This window comes from Salmo salar, chromosome 09 (assembly GCF_965601325.2).
Source record: "Salmo salar chromosome 09, fSalSal1, whole genome shotgun sequence".
Taxonomy (NCBI): domain Eukaryota; kingdom Metazoa; phylum Chordata; class Actinopteri; order Salmoniformes; family Salmonidae; genus Salmo; species Salmo salar.
This window is the reverse complement of record NC_138299.1, coordinates 144,550,416-144,562,878: the sequence shown is the minus strand read 5'-3', so window position 1 is coordinate 144,562,878 and position 12,463 is coordinate 144,550,416. Positions and strand designations below refer to the sequence as shown.

Genomic DNA, 12,463 nt, shown 5'->3' with positions numbered 1-12,463 from the left:
AGCGAGAGCGAGCAGGAGCAAGCAGGGAGAGAGAGAGAGCGGGGAGAGAGCGAGCGAGCGATAGCGGGGAGGGAAAGAGCGAGCGAGAGCGGGGAGGGCGAGAGCGAGCGAGAGCGGGGAGGGAGAGAGCGCGGAGGGAGAGAGCGAGCGAGAGCGGGGAGGGAGAGAGCGAGCGAGAGCGAGCGAGAGGGGAGAGGGGCGAGAGGGGAGAGAGAGAGCGAGAGGGGAGAGAGAGAGCGAGAGGGGAGAGAGAGAGAGCGAGAGGGGAGAGAGAGAGAGCGAGAGGGGAGAGAGAGAGCGAGAGGGGAGAGAGAGCGAGAGGGGAGAGAGAGCGTGAGGGGAGAGCGGAGAGCGAGAGGGGAGAGAGAGCGAGAGGGGAGAGAGAGCGAGCGGGGAGAGCGAGAGCGAGAGGAGAGAGAGCGAGCGAGTGGGGAGAGAGAGAGCGAGAGCGAGCGGGGAGAGAGAGAGCGAGAGCGAGCGGGGAGAGAGAGAGCGAGAGCGAGCGGGGAGAGAGCGAGAGCGAGCGGGGAGAGAGCGAGAGCGAGCAGGGAGAGAGCGAGAGCGAGCAGGAGCAAGCAGGGAGAGAGAGAGAGCGGGGAGAGAGCGAGAGCGAGCGGGGAGAGAGCGAGAGCGAGCGAGAGCGAGCGGGGAGAGAGCGAGAGCGAGCGGGGAGAGAGCGGGGAGAGAGCGAGCGGGGAGAGAGTGAGAGAGAGCGGGGAGAGAGCGAGAGAGAGCGAGAGAGAGCGGGGAGAGAGCGAGAGGGAGAGAGCGAGAGGGAGAGAGCGAGAGGGGAGAGAGGGGAGAGAGCGAGAGAGAGCGAGAGGGGAGAGAGCGAGAGGGGAGAGAGCGAGAGAGAGAGCGAGAGGGGAGAGAGCGAGAGAGAGCGAGAGGGGAGAGAGCGAGAGAGAGCGAGAGGGGAGAGAGAGCGAGAGGGGAGAGAGCGAGAGAGAGCGAGAGGGGAGAGAGCGAGAGAGAGCGAGAGAGAGCGGGGAGAGAGCGAGAGAGAGCGAGAGCGAGAGAGCGAGCGGGGGATAGAGAGCGAGAGTGCGAGCGGGGGGAGAGAGCGAGAGCGCGAGCGGGGGGAGAGAGAGAGAGAGAGAGAGAGCGAGCGAGAGCGAGCGAGGAGAGAGAGGGGGGAGAGAGAGCGGAGGGAGAGAGCGAGCGAGCGGGGAGCGAGAGCGGGGAGAGAGAGCGGGGGGAGAGAGAGCGGAGGGAGAGAGAGCGGAGGGAGAGAGCGAGCGAGCAGGGAGAGAGAGCGAGCGAGCGGGGAGAGAGAGCGAGCGAGCGAGCGGGGAGAGAGCGAGAGCGAGAGAGCGAGCGGGGGATAGAGAGCGAGCGAGCGAGCGGGGAGAGAGCGAGAGCGAGAGAGCGAGCGGGGGATAGAGAGCGAGAGCGCGAGCGGGGGGAGAGCTTGAGAGTGCAAGCAGGGGGAGAGAGTGAGAGCGCGAGCGGGGGAGAGAGTGAGAGCGCGAGCGGGGGGAAAGAGTGAGAGCGCGAGCGGGGGGGAGAGAGAGAGAGAGAGAGAGAGCGAGCGAGAGCGAGCGGGGAGCGAGAGCGAGGAGAGAGAGGGGGGGAGAGAGAGCGGGGGGAGAGAGCGAGCGAGCGGGGAGAGAGAGCGAGCGAGCGAGCGGGGAGAGAGAGCGAGCGAGCGGGGAGAGAGAGCGAGCGAGCGGGGAGAGAGAGGCGAGCGAGCGAGTGGGGAGAGAGAGCGAGCGGGGAGAGAGAGCGAGCGGGGAGAGAGAGCGAGCGAGTGAGCGGGGAGAGAGCGAGCGGGGAGAGAGAGCGAGCGGGGAGAGAGCGAGCGAGTGGGGAGAGAGAGCGAGCGAGCGGGGAGAGAGAGCGAGCGAGCGAGCTGGGAGAGAGAGCGAGCGAGCGGGGAGAGAGAGAGAGCGAGCGGGGGGAGAGAGAGAGAGCGAGCGGGGGGAGAGAGAGAGCGAGCGGGGGGAGAGCGAGAGAGCGAGTGGGGGGAGAGAGAGAGCGAGCGGGGGGAGAGAGAGAGCGAGCGGGGGGAGAGAGAGCGAGAGAGAGCGAGCGAGAGGGGAGAGAGCGAGTGAGAGCGAGCGGGGAGAGAGCGAGAGCGAGCGAGAGCGAGCGGGGAGAGAGCGAGTGAGAGCGAGCGGGGAGAGAGCGAGTGAGAGCGAGAGGGGAGAGAGAGCGTGGGGAGAGAGAGAGCGAGCGGGGAGAGAGAGAGCGAGTGGGGAGAGAGAGCGCGAGCGGGGAGAGCGAGCGAGCGGGGAGAGAGAGAGCGAGCGGGGAGAGAGAGCGCGAGCGGGGAGAGCGAGCGAGCGGGGAGAGCGAGCGAGCGGGGAGAGAGAGCGAGCGGGGAGAGAGCGAGAGCGAGCGGGGAGAGAGCGAGAGCGAGCGGGGAGAGAGCGAGAGCGAGCAGGGAGAGAGCGAGAGCGAGCAGGAGCAAGCAGGGAGAGAGAGAGAGCGGGGAGAGAGCGAGAGCGAGCGGGGAGAGAGCGAGAGCGAGCGAGAGCGAGCGGGGAGAGAGCGAGAGCGAGCGGGGAGAGAGCGGGGAGAGAGCGAGAGCGAGCGGGGAGAGAGCGAGAGAGAGCGGGGAGAGAGCGAGAGAGAGCGAGAGGGAGAGAGCGAGAGGGGAGAGAGGGGAGAGAGCGAGAGCGAGCGGGGAGAGAGCGAGAGAGAGCGGGGAGAGAGCGAGAGAGAGCGAGAGGGAGAGAGCGAGAGGGGAGAGAGGGGAGAGAGCGAGAGAGAGCGAGAGGGGAGAGAGCGAGAGAGAGCGAGAGGGGAGAGAGCGAGAGAGAGAGCGAGAGGGGAGAGAGCGAGAGAGAGCGAGAGGGGAGAGAGCGAGAGAGAGCGAGAGGGGAGAGAGCGAGAGAGAGCGAGAGAGAGCGGGGAGAGAGCGAGAGAGAGCGAGAGCGAGAGAGCGAGCGTGGGATAGAGAGCGAGCGGGGGATAGAGAGCGAGAGTGCGAGCGGGGGGAGAGAGCGCGAGCGGGGGGAGAGAGAGAGAGAGAGAGCGAGCGAGAGCGAGCGGGGAGCGAGAGCGAGGAGAGAGAGGGGGGAGAGAGAGCGGGGGGAGAGAGAGCGGAGGGAGAGAGCGAGCGAGCGGGGAGCGAGAGCGGGGAGAGAGAGCGGGGGGAGAGAGAGCGGAGGGAGAGAGCGAGCGAGCAGGGAGAGAGAGCGAGCGAGCGAGCGAGCGGGGAGAGAGAGCGAGCGAGCGAGCGGGGAGAGAGAGCGAGCGAGCGAGCGGGGAGAGAGAGCGAGCGAGCGAGCGGGGAGAGAGCGAGAGAGCGAGCGGGGGATAGAGAGCGAGCGAGCGAGCGGGGAGAGAGCGAGAGCGAGAGAGCGAGCGGGGGATAGAGAGCGAGAGCGCGAGCGGGGGGAGAGCTTGAGAGTGCAAGCAGGGGGAGAGAGTGAGAGCGCGAGCGGGGGGAGAGAGTGAGAGCGCGAGCGGGGGGAAAGAGTGAGAGCGCGAGCGGGGGGAGAGAGAGAGAGAGAGAGAGAGCGAGCGAGAGCGAGCGGGGAGCGAGAGCGAGGAGAGAGAGGGGGGGAGAGAGAGCGGGGGGAGAGAGAGCGGGGGGAGAGAGCGCGAGCGAGCGAGCGGGGAGAGAGAGCGAGCGAGCGAGCGGGGAGAGAGAGCGAGCGAGCGAGCGGGGAGAGAGAGCGAGCGAGCGAGCGGGGAGAGAGAGCGAGCGGGGAGAGAGAGCGAGCGGGGAGAGAGCGAGCGAGCGGGGAGAGAGCGAGCGAGCGGGGAGAGAGCGAGCGAGCGGGGAGAGAGAGCGAGCGAGCGGGGAGAGAGAGCGAGCGAGCGGGGAGAGAGAGCGAGCGAGCGAGAGCGAGCGGGGAGAGAGCGAGAGCGAGCGGGGAGAGAGCGAGAGCGAGCGGGGAGAGAGCGAGAGAGAGCGAGAGGGAGAGAGCGAGAGGGGAGAGAGGGGAGAGAGCGAGAGAGAGCGAGAGGGGAGAGAGCGAGAGAGAGAGCGAGAGGGGAGAGAGCGAGAGAGAGCGAGAGGGGAGAGAGCGAGAGAGAGCGAGAGGGGAGAGAGCGAGAGAGAGCGAGAGAGAGCGGGGAGAGAGCGAGAGAGAGCGAGAGCGAGAGAGCGAGCGTGGGATAGAGAGCGAGCGGGGGATAGAGAGCGAGAGTGCGAGCGGGGGAGAGAGCGAGAGCGCGAGCGGGGGGAGAGAGAGAGAGAGAGAGCGAGCGAGAGCGAGCGGGGAGCGAGAGCGAGAGAGAGAGAGGGGAGGAGCGAGAGCGAGCGGGGGGAGAGAGAGCGAGAGGGAGAGAGCGAGCGAGCGGGGAGCGAGAGCGGGGAGAGAGAGCGGGGAGAGAGAGAGCGAGCGAGCAGGGAGAGAGAGCGAGCGAGCGAGCGAGCGGGGAGAGAGAGCGAGCGAGCGAGCGGGGAGAGAGAGCGAGCGAGCGAGCGGGGAGAGAGAGCGAGCGAGCGAGCGGGGAGAGAGAGCGAGCGAGCGAGCGGGGAGAGAGAGCGAGCGAGCGAGCGGGGAGAGAGAGCGAGCGAGCGAGCGGGGAGAGAGCGAGAGAGCGAGCGGGGGATAGAGAGCGAGCGAGCGAGCGGGGAGAGAGCGAGAGCGAGAGAGCGAGCGGGGGATAGAGAGCGAGAGCGCGAGCGGGGGGAGAGCTTGAGAGTGCAAGCAGGGGGAGAGAGTGAGAGCGCGAGCGGGGGGAGAGAGTGAGAGCGCGAGCGGGGGGAAAGAGTGAGAGCGCGAGCGGGGGGAGAGAGAGAGAGAGAGAGAGAGCGAGCGAGAGCGAGCGGGGAGCGAGAGCGAGGAGAGAGAGGGGGGGAGAGAGAGCGGGGGGAGAGAGAGCGGGGGGAGAGAGCGCGAGCGAGCGAGCGGGGAGAGAGAGCGAGCGAGCGAGCGAGCGGGGAGAGAGTGCGAGCGAGCGAGCGGGGAGAGAGAGCGAGCGAGCGAGCGGGGAGAGAGAGCGAGCGGGGAGAGAGAGCGAGCGGGGAGAGAGCGAGCGAGCGGGGAGAGAGCGAGCGAGCGGGAGAGAGAGCGAGCGAGCGGGGAGAGAGAGCGAGCGAGCGGGGAGAGAGAGCGAGCGAGCGGGGAGAGAGAGCGAGCGAGCGGGGAGAGAGAGCGAGCGAGCGGGGAGAGAGAGCTAGCGAGCGGGGAGAGAGAGCGAGCGAGCGGGGAGAGAGAGCTAGCGAGCGGGGAGAGAGAGCTAGCGAGCGGGGAGAGAGAGCGAGCTGGGAGAGAGCGGGGGAGCAAGTGGGGGAGAGCGAGCAAAAGTGAGCGGGAGAGAGAGCGGGGAGAGCGAGCAGGGAGAGAGCGAGGGGAGAGAGCGAGCGAGGAGAGCGAGCGAGGGGAGAGAGCGAGCGAGGAGAGCGAGCGAGCGGTGAGAGAGAGCGAGCGAGCGGGGAGAGAGAGCGAGCGAGCGGGGAGAGAGAGCGAGCGAGCGGGGAAGACAGAGTGCGAGCGAGCGAAGGGGGGCCAGAGAGTGCGAGCGAGCGAAGGGGGGCCAGAGAGTGCGAGCGAGCGAAGGGGGGCCAGAGAGTGCGAGCGAGCGAAGGGGGGCCAGAGAGTGCGAGCGAGCGAAGGGGGGCCAGAGAGTGCGAGCGAGCGAAGGGGGGCCAGAGAGTGCGAGCGAAGGGGGGGCCAGCCAGAAGAGAGTGGGAGCGAAGCGGGGGCCGAGAGTGCGAGCGAAGGGGGGGCCGAGAGAGTGAGCGAGAGGGGGCAGAGAGAGAGAGTGAGAGAGCGAGTGAAAGGGGGAAGGAGATGTGTGGAGAAAGACAGAACGGAGGAAAAGAGACTGTCAGTGTAATTTCTCTGAAAAAACAGCTGCAGATCGGCTGTGTGTGTCCTAGGATGATGTACCTTCTAGGGGACTCGACATCAATAGGATTGAGTGACAGCAGGTTTGAGTGACAGCACCCTGAGGCCTGTCATTCCCCCAGCTGGGCTACAGATAGACAGCCCTGGGGTCCCTGTGACCCCCCCACCCCCAAACCCCCACAGCATGAGACCCAACTGTTCCACCTGGAAAATCTGTGTGTGTGTGCATGTGAGAAAGAGAGAGTGAAAGTTTCTGACTCTGTGTGTGTTGTGAAGGCTACTCCAGTGAACTCGTCACTGAATATTTCATGCCTGTTCTTATGGCTGAGCTCTTAACAGAATTCATTACACAACAATCCACTGTTTCACACACACACCAAACATACACTACATGACCAAAAGTAAATTTGACATACTGACTTGTTGGATGACTGGTGCCACGATGAAAGCCACTGAGCTCTTCAGTAAGGCAATTCTACTACTAAATGTTTGTCTGTGGAGATTGCATGGCTGTGAGCTCGATTTTCTACACCTGTCAGCAACGGGTGTGGCTGAAATAGCCAAATCCCCTCAATTGAAAGGGTGTCTACATACTTTGTATATATAGTGTAGTTGTGTAACCACTACATCACAACCTCAGTCTGGAGTGGATGGATGATCTCCAATCAGTTGTTTTTTTTATTATACCTCAAATATCAGAAAATGATTTACGTAATAAATCGTTTGCAAACTTTTGATTAGCAAAACAAGACAGAATCAAACAGAGAGAAACCCAGAGAATTGTGTGCTCCTGTGCTCCCATCCTGACTGTCCCCAGCCTTACTGACTGTAGCTGATCCTAGCTAGCGTAACCAAACCTCTGTGGTTGAGATTTCACCCTGTCTCCCTGGTAACGCAACACCACGGTAACATAGAACCAGCCTGTGTAATTCAGCCTCACTCTCCCTCTCTCCTGTACTCTCTCCATTTCTCTTTTTCAATCAAGGGTTCCTCTCGCCATCCTCCTGCTCTGTATTTCAGCCCCATCTTATATCGTTCTATAGCTCAACTATTCCCCCTGCTGGGTTATCCATGCAAAAGCACCCATTCCACTTTGGCTATCATTTTCTATAGCGAGACTCACTTTTTGTGACAGAATGTACTTGTAAAATGAGCCATATAGAAGTATCATTGTATTGATAGGTGTTCAGTGTGATCTGAAGAGATGATCCATACTGCGTTGTTCTGCTAATGGCATTACCAAACGTTCTCCTCTAGATAGCATGTGTGTAATTGCCTAATTGCCTGTAATTGCCTGTTGCATAGACAGAGGCCCATCACCGCCGCACACCTCCCAAGAGCGCTAGGCTGGAAGTGAGGGGATAGAGACACTGCTACAATATTCAGCTTCATTTACCAGGAGGAAATCAATGAGCAACATATACAGGTGTAGTGGGAAGTTTACATACACCTTAGCCAAATACATTCCAACTCAGTTTCACAATTCCTGACATTTAATCCTAGTAAAAATTCCCTGTCTTAGGTCAGTTAGGATCACCACTTTATTTTAAGAATGTGAAATGTCAGAATAATAGTAGAGAGAATTATTTATTTCAGCTTTTATTTATTTTATCACATTCCCAGTGGGCCAGAAGTTTACATACAATCAATTAGTATTTGGTAGCATTGCCTTTAAAATGTTTAGCTTGGGTCAAACGTTTCAGGTAGCCTTCCACAAGATTCTCACAATAAGTTGGGTGAATTCTGGCCCATTCCTCCTGACAGAGCTGGTGTAACTGAGTCAGGTTTGTAGGCCTCCTTGCTCGCACACGCTTTTTCAGTTCTGCCAACAACTCTTCTATAGGACTGAGGTCAGGGCTTTGTGATGGCCACTCCAATACCTTGACTTTGTTGTCCTTAAGCCATTTTGCCACAACTTTGGGTCATTGTCAATTTGGAAGACCCATTTGCGACCAAGCTTTAACTTCCTGACTGATATCTTGAGATGTTGCTTCAATATATCCTTGTGATGTCATCTATTTTGTGAAGTGCACCAGTCCCTCCTGCAGCAAAGCACCCCCACAACATTATGCTGCCATGCCCCCGTGCTTCATGGTTGGGATGGTGTCTTCGGCTTGCAAGCCTCCCCCTTTTTCCTCCAAACATAACGATGGTCATTATGGCCAAACACTTCTATTTTTGTTTCATCAGACCAGAGGACATTTCTCCAAAAAGTACGATCTTTGTCCCCATGTGCAGTTGCAAACCATAGTCTGGCTTTTTTACAGCGGTTTTGGAGAGGTGGCTTCTCCCTTGCTGAGCGGCCTTTCAGGTTATGTCGATATTGGACTCGTTTTACTGTGGATATATACTTTTGTACCAGTTTCCTCCATCATCTTCACAAGGTCCTTGTTCTGGGATTGATTTGCACTTCTCGCACAAAGGTATGTTAACTTCTTTGGGCTAGGGGGCAGTATTTGGAAGTTTGGATGAATGAGGTGCCCAAAGTAAACTGCCTGTTACTCAGGCCGAGAAGCTAGGATATGCATATAATTGGTAGTATTGGATAGAAAACACTAAAGTTTCCAAAACTGTTAAAATAATGTCTGAGTATAACAGAACTGATATGGCAGGCAAAAACCAGAGGACAATCAATAAAAATAAAAATTTCAGCTCACCATTGATTACAATGGCTGTCAATGGGAATACAAAAGGAAGACCTCCCAGATTGCAGTTCCTAGGGCTTCCACTAGATGTCAACAGTCTTCATAAAGAGTTTCAGGCTTGTTTTTTGAAGAATGAGCTAGAATTTGTAGTTTTAGTACGGATCATTGGGACGCTTGCGTCTCACCTCGACAACATCCGGTGAAATTGCAAAGCGCCAAATTCTAAATACAATAATCGTAATATTAAACATTCATGAAAATACAAGTGTCATACATCATTTAAAAGCCTAACTTCTTGTTAATCCAGCCGCGAGACAAAGAGAGACCTGGTCAGAAAACATGGTCTGGTTACAGTATGTCCAGCTTGAGTGGTCAGTATTGGTCAGTACTCACTGCGACACTTGGCACAGCGGCCCTTGTCGTACTCCAGAAGTTCCAGGGAGCGTGAGCGTTCTTTGACCGAGCGCCTCCAACCCCCCTCCTCCCTCAGGCGAGCTGCCTCTTCTTTAGCATACGCCCCCAACTCCTGTGTGTAGCGACCATACATCTGGAAGAACACACAGAAAGGGTTAAGGGAGAGCAGTAAGTAACACACACACATAAACATACAAAACATGCCATGTACTTACATCAAGGACTGGGTATCACACTAGACAACCCTACTTACTACAACACTAGTTTACTTACACATACTGTAGAGGACATTTCTAGACATCTTGTCGAATGAATGGGTCCCACCGGCACATTGCAATGACAGTCTACCGCCTTGATCAAAGCCACAATGTTTTGCATCAATGCTGTGTAATAAATTCTGCTATCAAACTGTTTTCATTATGTAATCCAGCATTTTTACAGGATATGTGAGCAACAAAAGTTCAACATTCACCTTTTGCAAGTAGTTCTGTCGTCTACGCATACAATTTGTTGCATATGTTAGTGAAATACAACGTACGCGCCACACAGAAAGCACTGCAACGCAATGCTGCAAGGCAAGCGCAGCGTTCCACTGAAAATGTATGTACTTCTGGTGTACCAAAATGCAATGATGCTGTCAGTCTGATCAAGGCTTAAGGATGGTCTATGCCTGGTCTGAAATGGATGGTCTATTTGGGTCAGTAAAAACTCCAGGCTCTATTTACAGTGCAAAGGACTGTATCAGCCAGAACAACTGGCCGAAGGACAGTATATACGAAAGTGGGAGGGAGAGAAAGAAACAGGGTTGGGGATTTTCACTCAGACAGAGAGAGTGTGCCAGCCAAGCTAGTTGTGCTGACTCTGGGTGTTATTACCAGGCTGACAGAACCTCCTCCTAGGTTATGGGTTAGAGGTCAGGGGTCATCGGAGTCTGGCGCCAGGCTTCTGAAGCCACCGCCCTCACTCCTCACCTTTACACACTCACTTATCCACATCACAAGTACAGGTCACCACATCAGTCACTTCACACACACAGACATGATCACAGACATGATCACAGACACTGTCATAGAAGCACACACAGGTTCCTGTAACAAGAGGTCCTTCCTTCACTTTAATCTCCCATAAAAACATCCCTTATGCCACCCACACACACACTCATTACACACACCCATTACACAAAGCAAGGGTATAAAAAATGAATCATAGATTTATTTTCCCATTGTCCTGTGGTATACTTGGACCCCACTTCTTGGCAGTAGGCTGGACGACCATTGATTTCTATTGGCTTGACCCTCCAGACTGAAAAACAGACAGCGGTGGAAAAGTACTAAATTGTCATACTTGAGTAAAAGACACATTAATAGAAAATGACTCAAATAAAATTTACCCAGTCAAATACTACTTGAGTAGAAGTATAAAAGTATCTGGCTTTAAATGTATTTAAGTACAGTGGTAGAAAAAGTACTCAGTTCTCATACTTGAGTAAAAGTAAATGCAATACATCAAATTCCTTATATAAAGCAAACCAGACGGCACGATTTTCGTATTATTTCTAATTACGGACAGACGGGGGCACATCAACACTGGTTAAAGCCGGTGTCTGATGATTTTAAATGAATCTTACCCCGTTGATTAACTCACCCACCCGCCCAAATCTCAAATCTCCAGAGAAATCTACCCTGATTGATGAAATCAAAATCAAATGTATTTGTCACATACACATGGTTAGCAGATGTTAATGCGAGTGTAGCGAAATGCTTGTGCTTCTAGTTCCGACCATGCAGTAATATCTAACAAGTAATCTAACCTAACAATTTCACAACAACTACCTTATACACACACACAAGTGTAAAGGAATTAATAAGAATATGTACATACAAATTTATGAATGAGCGATGGCCGAACGGCATAGGCAAGATGCAGTAGATGGTATAGAGTACAGTATATACATATGTGATGAGTAATGTAGTGTATGTAAACATTATATAAAATGGCATTGTTTAAAGTGGCTAGTGATACATTTATTACATCAATTTTTCATTATTAAAGTGGCTAGAGATGAGACAGTATGTTGGCAGCAGACAGTCAATGTTAGTAATGGCTGTTTAACGGTCTGATGGCCTTGAGATAGAAGCTGTTTTTCAGTCTCTCGGTCCCCGCTTTGATGCACCTGTACTGACCTCGCCTTCTGGATGATAGCGGGGTGAACAGGCAGTCGCTCAGGTGGTTGTTGTCCTTGATGATCTTTTTGGCCTTCCTGTGACATCGGGTGGTGTAGGTGTCCTGGAGGGCAGGTAGTTTGCCCCTGGTGATGCGTTGTGTAGACCTCACTACCCTCTGGAGAGCCTTACGGTTGTGGACGGAGCAGTTGCCGTACCAGGCGATGATACAGCCCGACAGGATGCTCTCGATTGTGCATCTGTAAAAGTTTGTGAGTGTTTTTGGTGACAAGGCGAATTTCTTCAGCCTCCTGGCCTCCACCCACACGCTGTCTGTGTGGGTGGACTATTTCAGTTTGTCCGTGATGTGTACGCCGAGGAACTTAAAAAAAAACTTTCCACCTTCACCACTACTGTCCCGTCAATGTGGATAGGGGGCTGCTCCCTCTGCTGTTTCCTGAAGTCCACGATCATCTCCTTTGTTTTGTCGACATTGAGTGAGAGGTTATTTTCCTGACACCACCCTCCGAGGGCCCTCATCTCCTCCCTGTAGGCCGTCTCGTCGTTGTTGGTAATCAAGCCTACCACTGTAGTGTCGTCTGCAAACTTGATGATTGAGTTGGAGGCGTGCATGGCCACGCAGTCATGGGTGAACAGGGAGTACAGGAGAGGGCTGAGAACGCACCCTTGTGGGACCCCAGTGTTGAGGATCAGCGGGGTGGAGATGTTGCAACCTACCCTCACCACAAAGTCCAGGACCCAGTTGCACATGGCAGGGTCGAGACCCAGGGTCTCGAGCTTAATGACGAGTTTGGAGGGTACTATGGTGTTAAATGCTGAGCTGTAGTCGATGAACAGCATTCTTACATAGGTATTCCTCTTGTCCAGATGGGTTAGGGCAGTGTGATTGCGATTGCGTCATTTGTGGACCTATTGGGGCGGTAAGCAAATTGGAGTGGGTCTAGGGTGTCAGGTAGGGTGGAGGTGATATAATCCTTGACTAGTCTCTCAAAGCACTTCATGATGGCGGAAGTGAGTGCTACGGGGCGATAGTTATTTAGCTTAATTACCTTAATTACCTTCGCTATACACAAACGTTCCACATAAATATTCTGTGGTTGGTGGTTTTTGTAATGATTTAAGTGACCATTGTGCTGGGGTTGCTGTTAGAAATACTGAAGGTTCCTAACACAAACCCACGCTTTATTCATAAGGGACATTTTAAGAGTTTTAATGAGCAGGCTTTCTTTCATGATTTGTTTTATTTTGACTGGCGCAAGATTGAGCTTATTCCTGATGTGGAAACTGCCTGAATTCTTTCATGATCTTTTTTCCAAATAGTAAACCAACATGCCCCATTCCACAGGTTGAGTTAAAGTGCGAGATAATCCATTGTTTTCTTCTGAGCTGTCTTGTATTATTCACAAACGTAAAATGCGCAACTTCACTTTTATGCCGATACTGTTATTTATTGTTGTGCCTCATCTCT

General features: G+C 55.1%; 1 protein-coding gene across 1 annotated transcript in view; it reads right to left on the bottom strand.

Annotated features, from left to right (window-relative positions):
* LOC106613120 (chloride channel protein 2) overlaps positions 1 to 12,463 on the bottom strand; it is a 204,303-nt gene that overhangs the window by 127,661 nt on the left and 64,179 nt on the right. Inside the window, exon 2 of the mRNA XM_045724704.2 lies at positions 8,792 to 8,945. Within this exon, the coding sequence (XP_045580660.2) occupies positions 8,792 to 8,945 (154 nt within the window). The remainder of the gene's footprint in view (positions 1 to 8,791; positions 8,946 to 12,463) is intronic.